The sequence below is a fragment of the Lissotriton vulgaris genome, chromosome 9 (genome assembly GCF_964263255.1).
Source record: "Lissotriton vulgaris chromosome 9, aLisVul1.2, whole genome shotgun sequence".
NCBI lineage: Eukaryota > Metazoa > Chordata > Amphibia > Caudata > Salamandridae > Lissotriton > Lissotriton vulgaris.
Window position 1 is genome coordinate 65,180,016 of NC_141697.1, and position 26,623 is coordinate 65,206,638.

General features: G+C 45.1%; 1 protein-coding gene across 5 annotated transcripts in view; it reads left to right on the top strand.

Moving 5' to 3' along the window:
- RYR3 (ryanodine receptor 3) overlaps window positions 1-26,623 on the top strand; it is a 1,864,151-nt gene that overhangs the window by 1,698,620 nt on the left and 138,908 nt on the right. For all 5 annotated transcript variants that reach the window (XM_086937034.1, XM_086937032.1, XM_086937031.1 and 2 more), the window contains 3 exons: window positions 9,249-9,291; window positions 11,101-11,228; window positions 17,701-17,761. In XM_086937034.1, the coding sequence (XP_086793160.1) occupies window positions 9,249-9,291; window positions 11,101-11,228; window positions 17,701-17,761 (232 nt within the window). The remainder of the gene's footprint in view (window positions 1-9,248; window positions 9,292-11,100; window positions 11,229-17,700; window positions 17,762-26,623) is intronic.

The following is a 26,623-nucleotide window of genomic DNA, read 5'->3' on the forward strand; positions in this document are numbered from 1 at the left end:
CCTCCTATTTTCTCTGACCTTTTTGATGGCTTTAGGACTCTGGGCCCTTACCCACTTGTGGCCAGTGCTAAAGTGCATGTGCTCTCTCCCTAAAACATGGTAACATTGGCTCATACCCAATTGCCATATTTAATTTACTTATAAGTCCCTATGAATGTAAATTGATACTTGTATAGCGCACTACTCACCCGCAAGGGTCTCAAGGCGCTTGTACGAATACCGCTGAGGAACCCATCCTGGCTTTCCCTGTGAGGCGTCCACTCCTAGGCACCCCCAAGGCGGAGGCCAGGCATCCTTAGCGTTGTGGGGGCCGTTGTGGAGATTAAGCAAGCTATTGCCCAGAGTTGCAGAGTGGGACTCCATGATTGGAATAGGCACCGAGGTGAGAATTATCAGGTCCGTGGAATTTTGAGCCCAAGACCCACCGAGGCAGGGAATTGAACCCTGGTCCCGGGCTAGACCTCTGCATCAGGGTCTGCCGCTCTAACCATTGAGCCACACTTCATGCGCCAAGGGCCTGTAAATTAACCGCTACCTGTAGGTCTGCAGCACTGCTAGTGTCACCCACGTAAGTAGCCCTTTAACCATGTCTCAGGCCTGTCACTGTAGGGCCTGTGTGTGCAGTTTACTTCCACTTCGACTTGGCATTTAAAAAGTCTTTCCAAGCCTTAAACTCACCTTTTATTAAAGATAGGTCACCCCTAAGATAGGCCCTAGGTAGGGCCGGGTTCTATGTATGTAAAAGGTAGGACATGTACTTTTATGTTTGTCATGTCCTGGTAATGACAAACAGCCTCTTTTGTTTTTCATTACTACTCCCCTCATAAGCTAGCATTGGGAATTCATTTATATATTTTTAAATGGTAATTTCTAATCAGAAAGGAGTAGCTTTGTTATGTTTGGTATGGTTAGAATAGTAGGGATACATCCTCCTTATTGGCGAAGTTGGATTTCACATGACTATTTTAGAAATGGCACTTCTAGAAAGTGAACCTTCTCTGTGCTTATAGCTCTTTGTGCCTGACAGCCTGTGTCCAATACACACCCTGGCTGGGTGACAGCTACACTTTGTGCATTCCCTCTAGACAGTTACAACACAGGAGGGGCTGGGTGTGACAGGAAATTCTTATGCATACTGATAGTCTTCCTGGGCAGGAAGGGGGAGAGGTAGCTCACACTTGCATCTGAATAGGTTAATAGATTGTGTCCAATCCTCAAACAAAGGGCTTATTTACCCCTACTAGTAGTCTGGAGCGAGGGCCAAACAAAGTGATCATTGTGCACTTCAGAGAGCTCCTTTGAAGTTACCCCTACATCAAAAGCAATTTTGGGTACAACTAATACAGCTCTGGCCTTACCAAATTAGTACACTAATGGGAAGAACTCAGTTGAGGTAAAGGCTGCTGTGCTGTTAGGATTGCTACTTTGCTGTGACTGACTTTCCTGAGGAACTGCTTCTTTGCTTTGCTGAAGTGGCCTGCTGCCTGCTGATTTCTGAGCTCCTGAGGACAATCACTGAACCCAGAGTGACTCCAAGGGTTTTCTGGTTTGCCCCCTGTTCAAGAAATATCAGGGCCATCAAAGATTTTGCCTTCTAGTCACTGCCATGAGACTCTGTCATTTGTGAGTCCAGCAGCTGGCTATTGACTAGGTTCAGAATGTGTCTGATCGCCAGCCCCGCTGTGAGCAGAACAACACGCTTTTCACCTATTGCAGATCAATTGCTTTGCCGTTTCCATGGTCAGCGTATTACTGCTGGCTTGTACTGCAGCCCGGGGACGGAGTTCTGTGATCATTGCCCTTCCCGATGCCAGACCAACCTCTTACTGTACCACATGGCCATGGTACTTAGAGGCGTCACCAAGAGGCACAGCTCGTCAGCTGTCTATGCCTATAGGAGCCGCAAGATCATCAACTACCGCTTCCAAGGAGAAAGAAGCATCAATGACGCAGGCCCCGCCTGCGAGGCTCAACGATATTCTCTCAGTAACCATCTCAGTAACGTGACAACGGCGTTTGGGCTCCCTCGCAGAATCGGCACCCCCACCATCAAGGTACGGTGTGTGGCGAGGAACGCAAAGACACTGATAGCCAGCTGGCGTGCATTCATGAGCAGTTAAACTTGGCTAAGTACACCAGTCCAGAGAGACCTCGTACTCCCCTTTTTTATGGCTAACTGTGTGAGTGCTTATTTGCTGATCCTTTGTCAGTTACCCTAGTCTAGTAGGACTGCACCTAGCCCACTAGACACCGGTGCTCTGCCAGCACTGTGTTAACTTCTAATTTTGAACTAGCATATCTTGCACAGTGTGCATTAGATTCTAATAGTTTTTAGCTGATCTTCCTAAATAAAAAGTAAACATTGTCTTTTTGTCATTTTGGCCTCAGTGGATTTATGATATTATAACCTTTTTTTTATAAAGCAATGTGGAGTCTTTTTGTGGTGTTTTCATTGTGTAACTGTGTGTGTTGCACAAATACTGTACACATTGCCTCTTAAGTTAAACCTGACTGCTCTGTGCCAAGTTACCAGAGGGTGAGCACAGGTTAATTTAGGGTGTGTATCTGATTTATTCTGACTAGGGTAGTTGTCCTTAGTTGGACAGGGTGTAAACGTCTGCCAACTAGGGACTCCATTTCTCACAACCACCAACGCCGGAAGTCGTTTTGTTGCACAAGATCATGTTATAGTCCGCAGAGGTTTTAGACTTGCAGTTGCCAGTGACTGAAACCCAGACTAACGTCCTCACTGAAGTTCTCCTGCCCTCATCGATGACTTTGAAAAACTTGCTGCCTTTCAATGAGGCTCTGCTGGAACCCATCTTGGCGGCTTGGGAGAAGCTTTCCTCTGCTCCAGTGGTCAATTGCCTCCTGGCCAGCCATTATCTCTCCACTCCATAAATCCAGTTCTCCTTTTCACACACCCTTCTCCCGAGAGGCATCCAATCTTCCTGTCCAGGCACCCAGTCTGACGGTGTCTTCACTACAGCCCTCTCTGATAGGGAGTTGAATCATCGGGAGGCTTGGGGTAAGAAGGCCTTTTCTGCAGGGAGTGTGGCTTTGAAATTCCGTAATGCCAATTGCCTTCTCGCTTGTGAGACATAGTCCAAATGATTCTTCTACATGTCTCTGCCAAAATGAGAGACATAGTCCAAATGATTCTTCTACATATCTCTGCCAAAATGAAAGATTACTTTCAGGAGTTGACCGCAGATGCCCAGATTGCCTCCTGGCATATTACCAAGTCTGGGGTGGACACCGCAGACTCCGTCACCCAAGCCAGGGGTACCTCCGTGATGGTACGGCTTCACGCCTGACTTAGAATGGCCAATTTCTCATCCGCTGTGTGTGCTTGTTTGGAGACAAGATTGACTCAGTGCTGGAGTGGTTTAATGGTTGTAAGTCTAAGACCAGAGCCATGGGCCTTCAGCTACAAGGAATTCCCATCTTTTTTCTGCTTTCGTGGCTTCGGGCAAGGCTTCTCCTTTCTGCCCTAGCAGTACACACCAGCGCTCCAACAGTTCTTGTCCGACAATACAGAGGAAGTGATAGAGAAAAAGGTTGTGGATCCACATTGCAGCCCTCCTCCTCTTTCTCTTCTTCCTCCCCCTTACTACAAGGAAAGCATGCCTAGTTTCCTTCCACAATCAGACACCAAGGTTGTAGGAGGATGGGTGTCCTGCTTTCTTCCGGCCTGGAAGAACATTACTGTGGTCCTTCAATTCATTAAAAGGGCTCTACACCCTTCCCTTCCTTCAGGTTCTGCCCCCTCACCACCCCGCCCCCAACCCCCCATTCGACTCTCTCCTTCTTCTTCTCCTCCTCCAGACCATTTGACCAATGTACGGCAGGATGGGTCAGCTTTTCTACTCAAAAAAGCAGTGGAGTTGGTGCCAGAGAAGGAAAATGGCCAGGGTTGAAACGCATGTTACTTCCTTTCTCACCATTCGGAGGACCATTTATTGTTTGAGGTTGTGCAGTTTGGCTTCAGACCGGGCCATGGCACAGAGACGGCTCTACTCTGTGCCACTGATTAAATTTGTAGGATGGTCAATGTTGGTCAGTTGGTGGTGCTTGTTCTTCTCGATCTGTCTTCGGCTTTGGCACTGTGAACCACTACACCCTGCTCACAAGATTAGCTTCTGTAGGTTTTGGTGGTCCTGTGTCAAAATGGCTAAAATCATACTTACAAGGCATCTGCCAGGCTGTGGTTCTGCCTCCCTTAGTTTCAGAAATATTTTACATGGAGTCCCACAGGGCTCTTCACTCAGACCAAATTTGTTTAATGTATGTATCAAGCAATTGATTTTACCTATTAAAACCTATAAGGTCACTGTAATCAACTATACAGACGATAATCAGTTGATTCTATCACTTAACAACAATCAGTCTGACACCATCAGTAACTTTCAGGCCTGTATAACATACAACTCAAATTGGATGAGTGCAAATTCACTGAAACTAAACATAGGTAAAACAGAGCGTCTTTTTTGTTCTCCTAGTCAGGTCCTGGTGCCTCTGCCTTCTAATGTCTGTACTCTCTCTATGGAGACTCCTATCAGCTTCTCAGAGAAGGTCTGTTACCTTGGAGTTACTTTAGCTGAACACTTCTCTCTTGAAAAGCATGTTAATGGAGTAGTAGGGGTTTGCTTTGCACTTCTTTGGAGCATCAGAAATGTCTTTCCAATGTTACCTACTCAATCCAAGTCTCTAATTGCTAGGTGTGTAGTGCTTAGCAGACTGGACTACTGTAATGCCCTTCTATTGGGAGCCCCCATCTATTTGATCAAGAGATTGGACAGAGTTCAGGTTGCTACAGCCAAATTGACTCTGAATAGATTGCGGAATTCTTCCACCTCCAGTGCTCTTAAGGACATTCATTGGTTACCCATCGAGCAAAGGATCTTCTTTAAATCACTTTGTATTGTATTTAAAGCCCTCCCGAATAAACATCCAAAGCCATTACAGACCAGACTTTGGAAATATGCCCCAGGAAGATCACTACGTTCAGCTACAGCCAATCTTGTTCAAGAATACAGATTCAGCAGGATGCGTCATGGGGGACGAGCCATCTCTATTGAAGCTGTTCATGCTTGGAATGAGCTCCCACCTCAACTAAGATCTCAGGCAGACTTACTTAAGTTCAGGAAAGCCCTCAAGACCTGGCTCTCCCCAAAATGTTATTGATCTGACAATAACTACCCCCCAACCACACTTTTTCCCTATTATTTCCCCCTTTGCTTCTTACCATGACTTTAACGATTGTTAGCGCGAGGATACCAGTCTGGTCACAGTGTGCTTTATAAAACAAATTTAAAAAGTGCCCAAGAAGGACACTCGACCCACAGGATATATTCTTCCACATCCCTATCCTGTGGTGGCACAGGAAGTACTTACAATTTGTGGTGGGTTCCATGTCAAATTTGTGGTAGTACCCTTTGTTTTGACATTGGCACCTTGAGTCTTCGTGAAGGTGATGGCAGTGGTAGCGGCCCATGTCATACGGTCAAGCATCACCATTCTCAATGGATCCTCAATGCCAGCTCGTCGGAGATGGTGCTGCGCCATCTGTAGATGACAGCATTTCTGTTGTTTGACCTGAGCGTTTCGAAGAACGAGCCCAAATCAGTCCCAGTTCTGAGAGTCCTGTTTTTTTCTAGGTCTGCTGGCTTCCTGCATCCTCCAAGTCAAGCATGTGTGCTTGCACATGAGGGCCTTACAGTGGTGACTCCACAGGCAGGGGCTCCAGTACAGGGTAGATCAGTCAGACTTCATAATGATCTCCTCCAGCGCTGTAAAGTAAGTGGCTTGGTGGGGGAAAGAGGTGAACCTAACTCATGGGATACCTTCACTCCCCACCAGAAGTGACTACAGTAGTAACAGATGCCTCCATCTTAGGGTGGGGGGCCCATCTGGAGATCAGGGGCCTCTGCTGTCTGAAAAAACAGGTGCTTCACATCAACCTGCTGAAACTGCGGGCAATTTGGAAAGTCCTCTAACCCTTCAACCCCTCGATTGTGGGTCAGCCCAACCAGACCCTGATAGCTAACACAACTGTGATGTGGTATGTGCACAAGCAAGGGGGAGTAGGGTCTCACCTCCTTTGCCTGGATACATTGAGACTGTGGTCTTGGGCACACTACCAAGGCATCTGGCTCACTGCCAATCCCTTAACGGGTCTCTGAATGTCAGCATCAAATAGCCTGAGCCGGCTTTATCTTGCCAATCATGAGTGGAGTCTTCCGCCGGAGGTAGTCATTGACATTTTAGCCCAGTGGGGCACTCCTCAACTAGACTTAATTGCCTCCTAAAAATGCGCAGTGCCAACAGGTCTGCATCTTCCAGTATACATTGAGGGGAGCTTTGGGGGACCCTTTTTAGGTGAGGTGGAAGTTTCAGCTGAATTGTGCGTTTCCAACCATACCTTTGATTCCTCAAGTTCTAAGATTCGCCAGGACCAGGCCCAACTTATTCTCATTGCCCTGGACTGGCCGAGAAGGGTGTGGTATGAGGACCTTCTTCACTTCTCCACATGTCCCCCTCTTTGCCTTCCACTCAGGCTCGACCTTCTCTCCCAGTTAGGGAGGATGGCCCTGCAACCCAGTCTCCGAGACTGCCACGACAAGCTTGGAGACTGAGCGGGGACAACCAAGCTCCTTTCTGCTGCCACCAGAGGTGGTCGGCGTAATCTTGTCTACGTGTCGCCCCACCACTAAGTCTGCTTCTTCCAACAAATGGGACAACATTGTTCCATGGTGTGTAGGTAATGGTGTGGATCCTTTGCAGGCCAAATTATCTCAATTGCTGCAATGTGTGCTTTCTCTTACTCTTAGTGGATGTGCCATTGGCACTGTGAAGGGTTATTTAGCCACCATGTCTGCTATCCTCTGTCAGCCAGATCAACCATCCTTGTTAAATACCCTGTTGTCAAGTGTTTTCTTCAAAAGCCTCACCAGTCTTTTTCATCCAACCCTCATTGTGGTTCCTCAATGTCACTTAGATATGGTGCTTACCTTTTTGATGGGGAATCTGTTTGAGCTCCTTTACAGTTGTACTCTTCTTATGTTAACCCTCAAGCCCCTGGCCTTGATCTTCCATACTGGTGCACCGTCCTGCTTCTTCGCCATTTTTCTGAGTGCTTTTCTTGCTTTTGCTTCGTGTTTTATTTTTTCCTTCCTTTCCCTTCATTTTTCTGAGTGCTTTTCTTGCTTTTGCTTCGTTTTTTTATTTTTTTCCTTCCTTTCCCCTCATTTTTCGGAGTGCTTTTCCTGCTTTTTCCTTGTTTTTGAATTCTTTCTCACCCCTTATTCTGAGTGCTTTTCCTGCTTTTGCCTAGTTTTTACTGCTTTCTCCTTTCCCCTTTCCCCTCTTTTCCCCTTGTTTTACTGAGTGCTTTTCCTGCTGTTGCCTCATTTTTTACTGCTTTCTCCTTTCTTTCTCCCTTTTTTTCTGAGTGCTTTCTCCTCCTTGTCCTGCCTTTTCCCTCATATATCACTGCTTCTCCTTGTTTTTCTCCCTCATTTGCCACACCCGCCCGCATGCCCCTTTTCCCACCTCCTGCCTATCCCCCCTACCGCCTCCCAGCACCTCTCCTTCCTCCCAGGACCTACTTAATGGAGGCCACAGCACAACCCCCATTGAGCAGGCCCTAAGACAAGCTCTCCCATGCTGCTTCCCCCTTGTTTTTTAGAGTGTTTTCTCCTGCTTTTGCCTTTTTTTTTTTATTACTTTTCTCCTTCCTCCCCCCCACCGTTTTTCTGAGTGCCTTTTTTTCTTTTTTCTTTTCTCCTTCCTCCCCCTCCAGCCCCCCACCCGTTTTTCTGATTGTTTTCTTCTTCCTCCCACTACTTTCTCTGCAAAGCACCTAGCAACTTCAGCTCCTTTAGACCCTTCACAGGTGATTTGCCGTGCTTTATAAATCCTGATTGATTGAAAACTGTGTTTTTGGTTGCTATCACTTCTGCTAGAAGGGTCAGTGAGTTGCTGGCGCTTAGTTGTCGCACTCATTTTACTGCCTTATTTCCAGATACGTTGGTGTTGTGAACCAGGGCTGCTTTCGTCCCTAACGTGGTCACTCCTTTCCATCTTGACCAATCCATCACTCTTCGGTCCTTCTACCCTCCACATCATCCTACTATAGGAAGAGTGGTTGCATTGGTTGAATCTTCAGTGGGTGGTTAACTACTACCTGGAACACAACAAGGATTTCCGATCGGATTATCAGCTGTTTGTTGGCTACCTTGGCACAAAAAAGGGTCAAATGGTACAGAAGAGGACTCTGGCTCTGTGGACCATCCTTTGCATCAAAGCCTGCCACACCTCAGCCCAGATGCAGCCTCCTGAAGGAATCAGGACCCATTCCAAGGCTAAGTCCACCACGTCTGCTCTTGCTCAAGGTGTTCTGATTGCTAAGCATTACTGTCTGGATGCCGAGGAGCGCAGGGATGTGCACTTTGCCAGGCCCGTCTTGCAGGATTTCGTTGTCTGCGCAAGGTATTGCTGTGAAATGTGTTCTACAGGAGAGGAATCCGCAGCTAGAAGCCTCCATCAGAATTAAATATTACTTACCTGCGTCATGATTTTTCTGGTGCATGCTCTTATCGAGGGGCAGATTTCTCACCGACCCGCCTCTCCACTTGATGGATGATTTATAAAGAAAGTTAATAAGATCCCATGTTGCAGTGTTGTGGTACTGCATTCCTTCATCAATGCCAATCTGCCCTCTCGCCTCAAATGCTTAGAAAATACAGAGAGAAACTGACATCTATGTGCCAGGGCGGTGGTTTTATGACCCCAGTGGTGTCGCCTAACGTCACCTCCGGTGCCAACTGATTCCAGTGACCTTGTTGCTTCGTTTTCTGGATCCAGTCTGATGCTTAGGGAGCTTTCTACTGGTGAGGAACCTGCAGGTAGATAGAGTATCTACCAGAAACATTGCTATCACAGGTAAGTAACTTTTTGTCTCTGTGTTTATCAGTTCTATGGTGCTATTTGCAATGTTAGATCTATCACGAGGCTTTGACTCCATACAGTTCCCCCTCAGCCCATTCACTAGCACTCTGCTCCTTTGCCTACCTCCTCGCGCCGCTACTCAATGCACACCATCAAATACCTATGAGGGTAATATAGACAAAACCTTGTGTGCTGATTAACTGGGACATCTTTCCTTTATTTGTTTGTAAATACAAATATTATGATGGTTCCTTCAGAGCGGAGTTGTTCTCACGTGTTTTTATTTTTATTTTCAGGTCCTTCCCTAATAACTACTGGGACAAGTTTGTCAAGCGAAAGGTAGGTCCTGTACTGCAGCTCAGGCTGCTGCTCATGGAAGTTTCAACCTAATGCGGCCGGCGGGGGGAGAAGGAGGGGTGTCTGCGTATGTGTTACCCATGCTGCGAGGACCAGGTCAGTCCTTATAGCTAGGGTAAAGCCTGACAGAATCAAACACGCCCTTTGTGAGGACCAGTGCGTTCTGAGAGTCTGTCCCCATAGTGTGTTTATGTATTTTGGAGCGAGTGTATCAAGATGAAAACTGCAGATATATATGCTTTGGTCCGCTTTATATTTATATTTATCAAAGCGCGCGTGGAGTTAGAATAGTAAATACACACTTCATTATGGTCAATGGTTGGTCCTTATAATGTTAAGTATGAAGTGTGGGTGTGTGTCTTATATACGTATTCATCGTAGTTGATATAGTTTGTCAGATTACACTTAGATGTTGTTCAGTTCTCAACCTCTCATTAAGGCTTTCCTCTGGTGAACTGCCCATTTCTCTTCCTGGACTACTCATCCACGCTACCCATTCCACATCCTTGACAACAGAACCCATAAAAGTGACTTCAAAAGCACTGCCAGTGCCCTTGTCACACACTGGATCAGCTCTCTCAAAGGCGTGCCCCTTCCTTGAGCTACACTCGCCATCAAACACACTCCAACAGCTATATCTGTTCATCCCTCTCTTCTACGGACACCTTTTCCAACTCATTACACTTAAAACTAACTACCACAGTACTAAGTTTGGCTACCACTTCTTGCCACTGCAGTAATAACGTATTTAATTAATCCTTCAACAACACTATCTATAGTGACAGCACTTTTTCCCACTGTGCCACTTTCTCTTGCTGCACTACATCGACCTGCCATCACACTCACCAAGGGCCTGAGGTTGGTGATAACTGGATAATGTCTGATTTGGAAAGGAAGTGGTAAGTCTGGAGGAAAATGAGCCAGAGGAATATTCTCTACCACACTGTTAGGTGTAGAAATCCCCCAGCAGATTCCCCTCTGGATCTGAGTGATGTTGAGTTCTCCTTCAAGCAATCTTGTTCGCTCGTCATAAGCACTGAATAGTCCGCCCAATGGTAGGATCCTGGAGCATTTTTTGGAGAGAAAAAATACATTTTTTGAGAAAAGCCATTTTTAAAGTTAAAAGAGCAAGAATGTTGTAGTAGCCCATCTGCATGCTAATATGGTAGATTTTGTTTATTTTTTCTTTAAAAAAGCACATTTTACTTTAAAAAATAATAATGTTCAAAAGAGGATCTACAAACATCTTGCTATCACCAGAAGACATTTTTAAAGCATCTCTTAAATCTCACCTCTTCACACCCTCTCTAGTCTGCCTCTGTGCCTCTCTGGCCCCCGCCCCTCCCCCCAGAATCCTATCTCCCTGGTAAAGAGTGTGTCGCACTGCACTGATGTGTTCTACTCTCAATTTGCGTTGTATTTGGAAGCACGCCTCTGAGAGCGTGCAGCCTGTTTGAAAGGTCTGGTAGTAATGGAGCGGGCTGCTTTTCATCATTCGGGAGCACTCGCTGTCCCCGAGCTCCGTGTGTCCACAGGGGACCGTGCATGTCTGACAGACTTGCTCTGCCAATCAGCCGGCGCCGCGCGCTCGTCCCCACCGAGGATACAAAGCATGTCCCCCCCCCCGTCTGTGGCCTGCTTCCCTGCCGGGGGTGCGTCGCCTTGCTGTCCCCAGGCGCCACGCGCCACCCTTGCCTTACTGTTTAGCACCGAGATGGAGGAAGTGAATGGGACCTGGGGCCAATGTGGGGTCTGATCTGACAGTGTCTGCTTCCTCCCCTCTCCTGCCAGGTCATTAACAAGTACGGCGATCTGTACGGAGCCGAGCGGATCGCAGAACTCCTGGGACTCGACAAAAATGCCCTGGACTTCAGCCCAGTGGAGGAGACGAAACCGGAGGAGGGCTCTCTCGTGTCATGGTATGAGCTGCTCATTCATTGGAACTCAAAATAGCACCAGAGCGAGCAGGAGGAAGCGCGAGGTCAACATCAGGGCCACGAGGCTAGAAAATATAATCTCAAACAAGCAGTGGCAAACCCAATCGGTCTCGCCTATGCAAGAGCTCTTGGCTTTGACAAGGTGTTTTAGCCCCGTTGGACACACCATTGTGGCTGCTGTGCAGCATGGCTAAAAGTTGGTTGGGTGGGGTAGATTGGTGTAGAGTGGAGCGCGGCAGATTGGGGAAGGGTAGAGTGGGTTGGGGCAGATTGGAGTGGGGTGGAGTAGGTTAGATTGGTTTGGAGTGGAGTAGATTTGAGTGGTGTGTGGTAGAGTGGAGTGGAGTGTGGTAGATTGGGGTAGAGTAGAGTGGGGTAGAGTAGGTGTATTTGAGTGGTTAGATTAGAGTAGAGTGGGGTGGAGTGGAGTTGGAAAGATTGCAGTGGAGTCAAGACTGGAGTGGCGTGAAGGATTGGGGAACAGTGGAGTGGGTTGGGGCATATTGGCGTGGGGAGGAGTAGGTTAGAGTGGACTGGAGTGGAGTAGAGTTGAGTGGTGTGTGGTAGATTAAAGTGAAGTGGAGTGGGGTAGATTGGATGGTTTATAGTAGGGTGGAATGGAGTGGCAGTAGATTGGGGTAGGCTGGAGTGCAGTCAATTGGAGTAGGGTAGTATAGGATGGGGTGGGTGGGGTGGGGTGGAGTAGGTTAGATTGGACTGGAGTGGGATAGATTTGAGTGATGTGTGGTAGATTTGAGTGAAGTGGAGTGTGGAAGAGTGGAATGGAGTGTGGAGATTGGGTGTATTTGATTAGATTGGAGTGGGGTAGATTGGAGTAGTGTGGTGTGGAGTTGAGTTGAAAAGATTGCAGTGGATTCGAGACTGGAGTGCCATAGAACAACAAAGGAGCGTCACAACAATAATGACTACAGTAAGAGTAAGCAATTAGCCAAGCTCACAGTCTAAGTTGACTGCGAAGGAAACATTTTTATGTTGATTTGAAAGCCCTCACCCACCGACCTGGTCAGTGACATGCTAGTGTGCTGCAACGCCAGGTTACTGCGGAGCTGGTTTTTTTTGTGAGTGTGAAGTGAAAGCAGAGTGAATTTTAAAGTGTCTCAATTGAGTCAAAAAAGGAATTTATTTGTTTTGCCAATTGGACAAGGATAAGAAAATAGATGTGTAGGATAAGGGACCAAAATTACAAGTCCAATATTATCCTAGTGTGAGGTCAACATGTTTCAGCCTATGTGAAATGGTATATCAGGCATTCGTCAGGACCAGTGAATTAAAAATTTGTGTTGAACCCCGGTGGTATGGACGCGCTAAGGCCCACCCTAGCCTGGGGTTACCAGTGTTAACACCTTCAGCGCGGTGCAAATTTTTCGCACTGTGCTGAAGGTTCTAAGAAACGGGCCTGGCCGTGACGGAACTGTTCCGTCATAAGCACAGCCCAACCGGCGCTTGTGACGGAACCGTTCCGTCCCAAGCGTCGAAGGGGTTAAAATGAATATGAAAAAACACCAAATTGAGATTCCCTCATGTTGGAGTGGAACCGAGTTTATTCTGTGAGTTAAAAAAAATCACAGACAAAACAAAAACAAATGGGAGGTAGAGAGAGAACACAAGTTTTTTTCTGGATCCTCTTTTTTTCTGTCTTTTACTTGTTATGTTATGAGATAGGTGTGCAAACCAAAGCGCCGGGACACTCTTTGAGTAGCCGTGCGCTATATAAAATCAAGTATAACATAACATAACATAACATAACAAGTTCAATTAGATATTGAGAAGTCCATTGTTATTTGGTACAGGACAGCTTGCTCGAGTGCTCATATTGTGAAATTGTAGCCATATCCTGAACACGAGTGAGGTCAGAAGTGAACTTGTGCTCATACCGGATTAACAATACCCTTGTGAAGATGTAGGGACAAGGGTCCCTACACAAGTCTCATAGCGTGACTATGCCAAAAAGTACAGGCATATATGTATACATCTACCATAGCAGACATGAGAGCACATCGTGTAAAATTGCACGTAATTATTTCAAGAGATGCAAGTATTCAACTGTCCCCCAGCTTGGGGGTTAGTTCTGTAACACAGAACCCCAAGGAATATTATCATGTAGGCCATTTGTGTGAGTACCCAGGCGTTGGCGCATTTTGGACCCTTGTTTGCCTTTATCTACCCCACCCACCATGAGCGCTTCGTTCTTCGGGGTCCGGCATAAGAGGGCGATTCAGGTGCCAAGCGGGTGCCTAGCTAACAGGGCGTGAGTACTACGGAACGAAGATAAGTACTTCTTCATACTTGTAGGCTCCTTTGTTTATACCTGTTACTTCCTTTTTTCCACAGGGTGTGCCATTTTGCTACAACCCCCCTCCCGAGATCCATGGTTCTTTAAATTTAGGCGCCCCCTGTAAGAACGTTTCTTATTCTTAATTCTGCTCTATGGTGAATATCTATTTAGCCCAACCACACTAAGTAGCCCAGCTGCCCGTTTGCATTAAAGAATCACGTGATATCCCTTATTACTATGGGCATACGATCACCCTTTTGCCTGTATTTTTTTAGCATAGTCACGTTATGAGACTTGTGTAGGGACCCTTGTTCCTACGTCTCAACAAGGGTATTGTTAATCCCGTATGAGCACGAGTTCACTTCTGACCTCACTCGTGTTCAGGATATGGCTACAATTTCACAATATGAGCAGCACTCGAGCAAGTTGTCCTGTACCAAATAACAACAGACATCTCAATATCTAATTGAACTTGTGTTCTCTCTCTCCCTCCCATTTGTTTTTGTTTTGTCTGTTGTATGTGATTGTTTTTAACTCACAGAATAAACTCGGTTCCATTCCAACGCGAGGGAATCTCAATTTAGTGTTTTTTCATTTTCATTTTAACATTGGTAACCCTTCACTCTACTTTTCACTTCACATGCCCAAAAAACCCAGCTCCGCAGTAACCTGGCATTGCAGCACACTAGGGTGGCATTCAGCCACTCCTGTTGGGGCCCGATGATGAAGCATGTCACCGACCAGGTCGGTGAGTGAGGGCTTTCAAACCAACCTAAAAAGGTTTCCTTCTCAGTCAACTTAGACTGTGAGCTAGGCTACTTGCTTACTCTTATTGTAGTCATTATTGTTGTGACGCTCCTTTGTTGTTCTATTGGATTTCGCCCGAAGGGAATAGGAGCGTTTTGGTTTCCCTTTCTCTCTTGTTGTTACAAGTAAAAAGTGGGGATGACTATGTAAAAAAGGGGCACTTTCCTACAATGACTAAAACCTACCGCCCAAGCCATTGTTATAGCTTTTGGGGCCTGAAATAGTATGAATTGTCACACTTGTAGGAGTGTGATGGTTAATAGCTGTGTTGGTATGTCATTGGCAGCAGGGATAAGGGCAAGGCACACTGGCTGCCGGACGAGGACCCTGGCACAGGGAACAAACGGTATGAAAAGCAGTGTGATCATCATCAGAAATAATCAAAGACCATTATGACCATCAGAACACGCAAGGAAAAGGGCAGTATCACCATAGGGAACAGAAAGAAGGGCAATATCAACATCACAGACAACACATAGAAACACTGTAACATCCTCACAGGGGCCATGATTCTGGGCCGCATCATCACCAGAGAGAATACTCTGTGCAGTTTGTCCAGAGGCAACAAAAGTAAGCATAGTATCACAGGAAACCTCAGGAAGTGCAGTCTCAGCATACAGGGAGGAAGAAGACTGGTAGAAGAATCATCACAAGCAACAAGATAAACCGTGGTATCATCATCACAAAAAGGCAGTAAGTACATCATCACAAGGAAAACACAGGGGGAGTGATATTATCACAGGGGACAAGATGCAGTGCAGTGGCATCAGAGGAAACAAGAGGGAATTTAGTTTCAACATCACAAGGAACAAAATTGGGGCAGTATCATCAGAGACAACAAGAAAAAGGGCAGGCTCATGATAGAGAGCAAAAGAAGGGCAGAATCATCAGAGAGAACAAGAGAAAGGGCAGAATAATGAGAGAGAGCAAAATGAAGGGTAGGATTATCATGGCTGGGATCAACACCACTGGGAACAACAAGAAAGTATTACCATCAGAGAGAAGACAACAAGGGAAAAGAGGCAGTGCCGACTGATCTTCACAGAGAACTGGTAGAAGCCTGATTGTTATAGGGAGCAAAATAATTAGTCTCAACAGTGGGAATAACAGCAAGTGCATTATTATAACCACAAGGAACACATATTACCGGGAAGATGAGGGAGTTCAGTATTAAAAGCACAGCAATGTAGGGAAACAGGGCCAGTATTGTTACGGACAGGAAATTCAATCTCATACATGCAAGCAGCAATATATGATGCTATCTTGCAACGTTAGGACTTGAAGTACTTCCATCAAGAGTAATGAGAGCAGTGCAATATTCTCAACACAGGAAACAACTTCAAGGAAAACATTAGAAGGACACGCTACATGGACGTGTTAGCTTGGCTATCCTCAAAACACTAGAAAGTGCTATATCATTGTCATACATAAAAATAGGAAGCAAACTTTTGTAATCACATGTAACAAATGGAAAAATGTATGTGCTATATTATAATCACCAATACCAGGAAGTTATATTACAATATACACGGGTGACTGCAATCCCTGTATAACAGTATGTTTCTATGTTTCTTATTTCAGATGATTTGTGAGTCTCTTGTCACCTGTACTAAAGAAACGACACAATTGATCAAATGTAACAAGTTATTATAGTTGTGACTTCTCAATGCCTGCTTTCAGAGCCAGGGTCAAAGACAGGTTAAAGAGCATATTTACAGCTTCAGTTTAAACAAGGGAACGGAAACTGGGTTTTCCTTCTGATAACTTTTTCTATAAAGAAAAAGCGATCAGCATAAAGAAGATATGACAACATATTGGAGTGTTTTGATGCTACAGGTCATGACAGGAAAGCTAGAATCTCTCCATGTTTTCAGACACTCTGAGGTATCGCATTTTTGCGAATCTTACATTAAACTGATGGTAATACCTTGTTACAAAAATTACTAACTGCTTTACTGTTCTTTTAGCTACACAGTCTGCTTTTATTATTCTTGTCTGCAGTGAATATGAAGAAAAAGCTAGATACCAAGGAATTAAGTGATTTGAGGGAAGGTTGATGAAGTCACCATGTATTATTATGACTAAAATGCCCTCTGCTGTACATTAAAAGGCTATTGCAAGTTACTTTAGAGTTCCATGACCTTATACAGGAACTATGCTTTCAGTCCTGTTCCTTTAAAATATGGTCATGGAAATCCCTTGTGACTTGCAAGATCTTTATAATGTACAGCAGGGTGAACTTTATCCCATATAATCAAACATAACACGGTAATTGATACACAATTACCTAAACTAAATAAAAAGGAAAGCTGCATCACAATTACGGACAGCATCAATCAAAGGGTGAAAGAAAGCTTTCTCTGCCAAAACAGAGCAAAATCCTTAACCTGGGTAGGACGTCATCTGCATCTATCCTGTTATCCATTTCAATGTTATGTAAATCTAGAGCCTCCAATAACCATGGCTCAGATGGTACAAAAACTGGCAGCTATTCTTGACGCAGATCTCAACCTTGCGTCTTAGATCAATGGAGTGGTTAAAGATACAGACTTTCACCTTTTGATGCTTAAGAAAATGTTCTGACTTCTTTAAACCTAACACAAGTGGGGTTGGGACTGAGCGAGGCAGGTCAAAATAGAAGGGGAAGAATATAAAGGAACCAGAAAATATGAATACATGACAAATGGTAACTGAAAAGTGCAGCATTTGACCAGGGATCGCCAACAGCCAACATTTGGCCTGAACAGCAATATGTATGGAGACATATTGAAGTACTTTGGATCTGAAGTTAGTCTCACAGCATGTGGGAGGAAATTCTAGAGGTCAGATCCAGTCGTGCTGACAGTATGGCCTCTGCCACTGGCTTGAAGAAAACTGGTCGTGACAAAAACTCTGCTTTGGTATCTTTGGGTACCTGTTTGGCTGCTGAGGAGAGGTCCATGTAAGTTTTGTTTAGAGGAAAGTAGATTTGCAATAGCGATGGTGGAACACTAGTAAATATTTTTTTTTATTATTTGAGAGTAACGTTAATGTTATTACAGGTATTAACTGAAAGTGTAATATCACAGATATTAACATAAATAATAAGCATAGTCCAAAAATATTAGTTCACATGAAAAAGTGCTATGCCCCTTATAATATGTAACACTAGACTATGCAAAATGATCACATCTATCCATAGGAAAGGTAGGCATAAAATAACAGGTAACGAGAAGTCACAGATCCATGTTATCAACACAGGTAACAGCACAAATTATGATATGTTAACTGTGTGGCCACTTCTAAGCACTTTTTGAGGGCACAACCATACTTTTGCAACGCTAATAGTACTGTGCTTGTCTGTGTTCCCAGGTTAAGCTCCATCGACATGAAGTATCACATATGGAAACTGGGGGTCGTATTCACTGATAATGTAAGTATTTTTTGCCTTGGACAACCTAAGTTTGCATATTCAACTTGTTGTCTGAATTGTCACTGGGCATTACTACTATGAGCAAGTGAGAACATGACACAAACCAGAAATCACACACTGAATCACATGTAGACATCTATCTGTCCTCTTTGCCCTTTTTAGGGCTCGTCCCTTTCCTATTCCGCAGGATTAGGCTTCTGCACGATCTGTAGCCTGTGTAGTAGCCTGTGTAGTAAGTAGGCAGGCAATTCTAAATACAGGCTGTTCGCATAGTCTAGGTGCGAAGTGATTAAGGCGTGCGTCACTGTCTTTAGTGACTCAGTGGGAAGAAAGGGGGAGTTTTTTTTTAGCATGCGTAGTTTACCAAAACATGACGAAGTGACTTTCTGGATCTGGGTTTTAAAAGATAATTCGTTGTCGAATTGGACTCCAAGATTGCATGCCGTTTTTACCGATTTGAGTTCCGCAGGCCACCATGTGGTGGGTTAGACAACAAAAAGGGTCTTGACTCCTACACTCAGCAAGGCTGAGCCAAAATGAACTAAAGAAACAACACACTTGCCAGTGCTGAGAAGCTAATTTTTCAAAACAAACTGAATAGAAAAAGCATACATGAAAAATAGCATGGACACTTGCTTTATAGTTGCAATTTATAAAGCAAGTGTCCATGCTATTTTTCATGTATGCTTTTTCTATTCAGTTTGTTCTGAAAAATTAGCTTCTCAGCACTGGCAAGTGTGTTGTTTCTTTACCAGGTGGTGGGTGGCATGGGGATTGCTTGGTTAAAAAACAGCACCTCCGTTTTGTCCGTATTTAATTTTAGTGTGTTCGAAGTCATCCAAGCTACAATATTGGATAGACAGGTTCTAAAATTTTTAAAACCCAGGGGTGAGTGATCTCTGATGGAAAAAATAAGCTGAGTATCATCAGCGTATGAGATCACTCTAACCCTAGATGTCTCAATCACCTTTGCCAGGGGTGCGACATACACGTTGAAAAAAAGGGGACTGAGAGCAGAACCTTGGGGCACCCCGCAGCCTAGCGGTTTCTTGTCTTTAGACCAGAATGGTCGGCACCATACTTGTTGTGTAAGGTCTTTTAAGAAAGAGGTGATCCAGGCTAAAGGAGTGTCACAGATCCCCATCTCACGGAGTCTGTTTAGGAGGATGGCATGGGAGACCGTGTCGAAAGCTGCGGACAGGTCAAGGAGCACAAGCATGGCTACCTCACCCCTGTCCACACTCTCCCGCACGGTCTCTGAAACTTCTAAGAGTGCTGTCTCAGTACTATACCCTGTCCTAAATCCTGATTGTGAGTCATGAAAATTGAAGCAGCCTCGTGTGTTTTTGTTTTGCCACCTTGATTTTTTCAAGGCTGTGTATCGTATGCTATCTCCAAATGGGGTCTCTCCTGTGTGTTGAGTGCTGGCTTCCTCTCGTTTGTTGTTCTTAACTGAATCAAGTCTTTGTGTATCAATTAAAACGGGCAATTAAATGCTTGAATGTTCTTAAAATGATAGGACACAACATACAGTTGTGCGTGAAATTCTGTTAGGAAAAAGCTCTTTATGTAGGAGGCTCGGAAGTACCCGAGTTGGTAAGTACCAGGACGTATAAATATCAGCAAGGATCAATTAGGCATTCTGGGTAACAACTACAGTTTTTTAAGTGCTGTAAATAACGTATGATACTGTCACTCTAGGGGGATTCGAACTATCTTCATAGCACTACATCGATGTTTGCCTCACTGAGCCATCCTTCAGAGAGAGCATCCCTCAAACACAACCGTTGAATCTCTTTCGCAGTTTCCATGGCTCTTCCTTTACACTTCCGTTACACATTTTTCTTCCGGGTTTCATCTTGTACATTTAAGCTGTTGCACCCTATCCTTGTGTGATTTTTTAAAATTACTTTTAAGGTACATGGGTGTATGGAAATCCTATTGGCACACGCCTTTGGGGGCCTTACTGACTGACATTGCTTACCTGTGTTTGTAGTAAGAGATTGTGGAACTGAGCTCCCCAGCCCTGAGCCCACTCCCGTGATTTTATAGGTATAGGATTGCCTTGATGCAACATACACTCCAAATACCACTCAGTGCCACATAATTACACATCACATAATTACACTCTACTGAATGCAACACACTCCACACAATACCACTCAATGCCACATAATTACACACCACACAATTACACTCTAATGAATACAACATACACTCCTCATTATACCACTCAGTGCCACATAATTATATGCTACATAAATACATTGTGCTCATCGCAACATACACTCCAAATGCTACTTAGTGCTACATAATTACACACCACATAATTACACTCTATCTATCGCCCCTCACTCTATCAATCTATCTATCTATCACCCCTCACTCTATCTATCTATATATCTCTATCAATCTATCTATCTATCTATCGCCCTCACTCTATCTATCGCCCTCCCTCTAGCTATCTATCGCCCCCTCTATCTATCTATCTATCTATCTATCTATCTATCTATCTATCTATCTATCTATCTATCTATCTATCTATCTATCGCCCTCACTCTATCTATCGCACTCACTCTATCTATCACATCACCACAGTATCACTCAACACCATCACAGCATCACTAAGGGGAACCACAACATCACTATGTGCTACCACACCACCACTGGACACCACAGCATCACTCGTCGCCAACACAACATCACTCTGCGCCACCACAGCATCAGTTTGTGCAACCATTCAACAACAACTGGTTCAAATATGTTCTCTCAATGTTTTTATTACAAATTTCACAAAAAGATGTTAATATTTCACTTCTGTTCTTGGATTTTTGTCACAATAAAATACACTGAACATAATCTTCACAAAAGTTATTTACAAAAGTTTAAGCTGTTGCCATTATAAATTACAATAACTTTTATTGAAGTATTAATTATTTAAAAAAATTAAAAGCCATTGTTATTTGTAATATCATTACATCTAAGTCACGTAAATGCAACACATATTGTAATACAAATGCCATAGGTGTCACATTTTCAAAAGTTATAACTATTGGCATTGTAAAGGACAAATGTATTAATTTGGCTATTTTCAAAACAAACACATAAATAAAAGATGTGTAATTTACAATACCAATAGCTCAAACTTTCCTAATGCGAGACCTATTGCATTGCAAATGCTTGTTTGTCCAATTTTCTTTGCCTCTTTGGTCTTTCTGCTCAATTCTCTGCACAGTGATGGGAAAAGCTGACATCGAAGGATCAAAAAGCGACATAGCTAGGAACCCTTGCTGCCACAAGCCAGTTATCCCCGTGGCAACTTCTCTGACACCTCCTGCTTAAAACACAAAAAGTCAGAAGGATCATGAGGTCCAGCTTTCATGGTCTTTTTCATAATGAAAATTGAGATCAAGCAAGTTTTTGCCTTTCAGCTCCACAGGAGGGTTCTGTCCTCTCTAAGCTCGCCTTAGGACACCTGCGTTATTGTTTGACAGGTGTACCACCCCAGTCAAACTCTCTACCTGCCACTGTCCCCAGAGCGGGTCACGCTCAGCAGGCGCTTGGAGCCAGACTCGTGACCCCCAATGAAACCTTTCCCCCCACCTCACTGAGTCAGTGATAAAATGATATGGTAAGAGCAGTGGTATTTCACCGACAGCCTGAGGGCCTTCTTATCCTACACCTCTCGTGTCTCTTCACAGTGCCAGACTAAAGTCAAGCCCTATAGGGAGGTCTTTCCTTGCTGATTATGACAAGCCTGTTCTCTAAACAGTGGGATTCTCCAGTATTGGGGTGTCTTTCATAGATTCACTTGCCTGAATCATTCCCCGTCGTCGGAGGCGGAGTCCCACGGTACATAAAAAAGCAATACCTATGCACATAATAACCCAAAACTCTTGGTAGCATGAAACCAGGAAGTAAAATAGCTCAAAGCTACAAAGAAAAAGTTCCACATCTTTGACTATCATAGTCATTATACATAGTCCAAACTGCAGCCAATCAGGCGACAGCACCCACCAGAATGTTGGTGTAAGGCTCTCAGATTTTCTACCGCACGTCGTGTGAAGGGAGTCTCCCTGAGCTCTGCTCAGTATTTCTCAATTCTTCAGGAATTTTTCTGCACTTAGGATGTCTTCTTCAAAGAAATCTCTATTCAGACCTTGTGAGTCTTGTGGTAAGCTCTGGATTTTCTCTGAAGACCTCCACTAGAAATGCATCTACTGCTGTACCCGGATCACCAGGTGAGATACTGCAAGATATGCAGGACCTTCCCTCAGAAAACCCTCAGAGACAGAGAGAGGCGTCTACTTCTGTGGCTACAGAAGATTAAAGATCAAGATAATCCAGTTTCTGAGGTGGGATGTATTGCCTCTGCGTCATCTGTGTCCTCTAGGAAGAGGGCTTACGAAGAGGTTCTTTCTTCTGCAGAGGCTAAGGTGTTGAGGAACCAACAACCCTCTAAGGGTTCTGAAGGGCCTTCCACCTCAAAAAAAGCTACTCCACCTACTAAAGGGAAGCCGCTGCCTTCCACACCCCCAAGAAAGTCTACAAAATCTGTACCTTCAAAGCGGACTTTTGAGAAGATTTCCTCTCAGAAAAAGACCCCATCTTCGATGACTCCGTCGATGAAGATTAACATCAACGCGACGTACATCGACAGTGACCTTCTCATCACTGAGGCCTCAAATGATTATGTCTTCGGCCTCATCCCCGTCGACACTGGTCTCCATGTCTCTGACACCCATCTCGTCGACGAGAGAGACAGTGCCTTTTGTCGGCGTCCCGTCGGCGACGAAGATTAGAAGAATCTCGTCGACGACGGCCTCATCCACGACCACTTCATCTTTGAGGGTTGCTTCGTTGACGGCTTCCTCGTCGACGGCGGGCTCGTCATCGAGAACTACATCGTCGTCGACGGCCGTATCGTCGACGAAGACTACCTCGTCGACGAAGACATCATCATCGTCGTCGACGAAAACTTCCTCGTCGACGGTTTTACCTTTGGCTCCATCGCTTGTACGGATCTGCAAGTCTGGTCAGCCTCTACGGCTATGACATCTACACCGTCTATGACAACACCTTCTTTGTTGCAGAGATGTGTTCTATGTTGGAGCCACTGTCTCCATTGCATATTTCTCCAAATAAGGTACCTCTTCAGGTTCCTGAACAATTACTGGATTCAGAAGAAAGTGATGAGGACTCTGAGGTGGATGACAGATTCCGAACAGCTAGAAGCCCTTCAGAATTGTTCATAAAATATCAAGAGGATGATCAGGATGAAAAGCCTTCCCCTGAGCCTGTGGCCCCGCCTCCAGATGGTATACCTTCAGCTCAGATGCCTCTAGCCTTACTGAATAATCTCCAACATATGCTAGACGATTATTACCGCCGGTTCCCTCCTTCTGAATTGGCAGAGTCTGTTCCACCGACACCTTTGCCTCAAGCTTCCACCTCAGCATTCAGGTCTCCTTGACCGCCTTCCCCAGTACCATCACACTGATGCTAATTTATCGGATGATGATAGAGAGGAAGGTGAAGTGGATGAAAGATCTCTTATGTCGGAGTGGGACGAGTACCAAATCCAAACTCTATCTCCTTCAACTCCAGTTCCCACTGATTCTCCTCCGGCGGATATCGGAGGCTTCCACCTCCTCATGGAAAGAGCAACTCAAAGATTCCTTCTTCCCATGGAAACAAAGCAGGATGAATGCTTCCTGTACGATGTTAAGGATCAGCCAAGGAGGCAGATATGATCAATTCCAATTATAGATTTTATCTGGAAGGAGGGATTGAAGGTAAGGACAACTCCTGCGTCTATCCCCCCCAGTTTTGCCCCGGCTGGACAAAAAATATAAAGCACCAGGCAATTCACCTGCATGCCTCGTAGGTCACCCGAAGGCTGACTCCGTAATTGTACAAGCTGCTCAAAGACGGGCTAGAAATCCTTCTTCTCCAATCACAGCCCCACCTGACAGGGACGGCAGACGGTTAGACTGAATTGGGAAAAGAGTCTCCACCATGGCAGCAACAACAGTCCGTGCAGCCAATTCACTAGCCATCTTGGGTCGGTACGACCAGCAAATGTGGTCGGACATCTCACCATATGTCAACATGTTACCTTCAAAGGCTGAAGCTCTGAAGATCTTACAGGAAGGGGACCGTATCTCTGCGGAGATTATAGATTTGTCTGTGGATGTTGCATCCACAGGTTTCCGACAGCTAGCGGGTGCTGCCGTTCTGCGTAGGCAAGGCTGGTTGAAGGCAACATCTTTTCGCCAGGAGGTTCAGGTGAAGATAATTGACATGCCATTTGATGAAGAGGCATTGTTCAGCCCACATGTAGAAGAAGCCCTTCAAACCATCAAGAAGGACACCGAGATGGCCAGATCTCTCGGCACTTTACAATTTCATAAGCCTCCCTTTCGAGGTGCGAAAGGGCGTGGATCGTTCTCCAATCGAGGGACCTACAACCAACAGAAATCTTATCAATCATATCAAGGAAATCAACGATACCAGTCACAAAGACAGCAGTCATGTGGACAACATAACGCTGCCTATTCACGAAATAAAAGGAAGCCTTTCTACCGCGGAAGAGATTCAAATAAAAAACACTGAGAACCGCTACCTGCCACCGCTTCTACCACAGTCCCATGTAAAGGTTGGAGGAAGAACCTCCCAATTTTACTCAAACTGGTCCTCAATAACATCGGACTAGTGGGACATGGGCATCGTGGCCAGATGCCAGGCTCTAGAATTCGAAAAGTTTCCTCCAAATTTCTCCCCAAAAGACCCACCTCCAGCTCATCTCAGAAAGCTCTTTTCCCAGATAAATTTAATGCTAGAAAAAGGAGCGATCGAGAGAGTCCCTCAGTTACAGAGAGGGACAGGATTTTATTCAAGATTTTTCCTAATAATTTAAAAATCTGGAAAATGGTGTCCCATTCTCGATCTTCGCTCCCTCAACAAATACCTAAGGAAATTGTCGTTTCGGATGTTGATGCTTCAAGAAATTCTTCAACTTCTGTGGGCAGGGGATCACATGGCCACCCTCGATCTTCAAGATGCGTACTTCCATGTTCCGATCCTTCCCAGACACAGTACTTGCGGTTCAGAGTGGTGGGCAGGGACTTCCAGTTCAAAGTCCTTCCCTCCGGACTACGGTCGGCACCCTGGGTGTTTACGAAGGTTCTAGCACCAGTAGCGGCGCACCTCCGTCTGGAAGGGATTCAAATATTTCCTTATTTAGACAACTGCCTTATCCAGGCGAATTCTTTTTCGGACACAGACACCCATGTACAAACGTTTTTAGGGGCAATATTGGACACACAACGGATCCAGGCCTTTGTCTCAAACGAAAGGCAATACAAAATTTGCAATCTAGCTCACAAGGTAAGATCAAAAAAGTCAGTTTCAGTCTGGCAGTTCAAATCCTTTTTAGAAATAATCTCTTCTTACATCCCCTTAATACCCAACTGCAGCCTCAGGATGAGGCCCCTACAAGAAGAACTCTTCTCAGGATGAGGCCCCTACAAGAAGAACTCAGCCACCAATCACCAATGGTTACAAGTTTCAGGGTCGTTCGACAATCTCGTTCAGGTCACTCCTCGGATGCGAAAAGCCTTCTTCTGGCGGACTCAGAAAAAGAATGTAGAGCTGGGATGTGCATTCCTCCAAGGAGCGCCAAAGTTTACAGTCACCACAGATGCGTCCCTCGAGGGTTGGGGAGCACATCTTCAAGGGCTGGCGGTCAGCGGAAAATGGAGCCATCAAGAAGGGAAGTGGCATATCAACCTGCTGGAACTACGAGCAATCTTCTTGGCCCTAAGATCATTTCGAATAGTCATTCTAGGAGCCACAGTACTGATTCGAACAGACAATACTACAAGTATGCATTACTTAAACAAACAAGGAGGCACAAGGCAATCTGGGTCTGGGCAATACGGCACAGGATCAATGTTTTAGAAGTTCACGTACCGGGAATTTCCAATGTTCTGGCGGATTCCCTCAGCAGGTCCACTGTATCCCCTCACGAATGGAAACTACATCAGCCAACAGTGGATCGAGTTTTTCAGGAGTGGGGTCATCCCGATCTAGACCTCTTTGCGACCAAACAGAACAGCAAATGCCTATTCTTTGCAAGCTAGCTTCCCCACAAGGAATCTCAGGGGAACGCATTTTCGATGAATTGGTCGCAAATATATGCTTACGCTTTTCCTCCGATCCCGTTGGTTCCCAGAGTTCTCCGAAAAATGAAGAAAGAACCTTGTCGCTTTCTTCTCATTGCTCCCAGGTGGCCTCGCCAGTTCTGGTTCACCAAACTTCTCCTATCAGAATGCGATCCCATTCAGTTTCGACCAATACCGAACCTCCTGTTCATTCAGAACGGGAAAATTTGTCATCCGGACCCTGCATCTCTGAAATTAGCAACCTGGCGCCTGAGCACCTTGATTTTGCTCATCTAAATATCCCTGCAGATTGCAAAGAAGTTCTGGACAATGCTCGAGCGCCTGCCACGATAAAGACATACAGGCTTAAATAGAAAAGATTCTGCATATGGTGTCAATCTGCCAATATTCACCCGATTCACACAACACCTGAGCCGATATTACTGTTCTTCTTACATTTAGCGAGATCAGGCCTTTCTCACTCAACCTCGAAGGTGTTTTTGGCGGCCATCTCAAGATTCCGGCAAGATGGTTCCAATTGTCTCTACTCTACAAGGATAATACAACAATTCTTTAAAGGGCTATTCTGAATGTTTCCTCCTGTCCGCAGCACGCCCCCATCCTGGCATCTCAATGTGGTACTAGCGCAGCTCATGCGGCGCCCCTTTCAAATTTCCATCCTGGAAGGTGTCTCTAC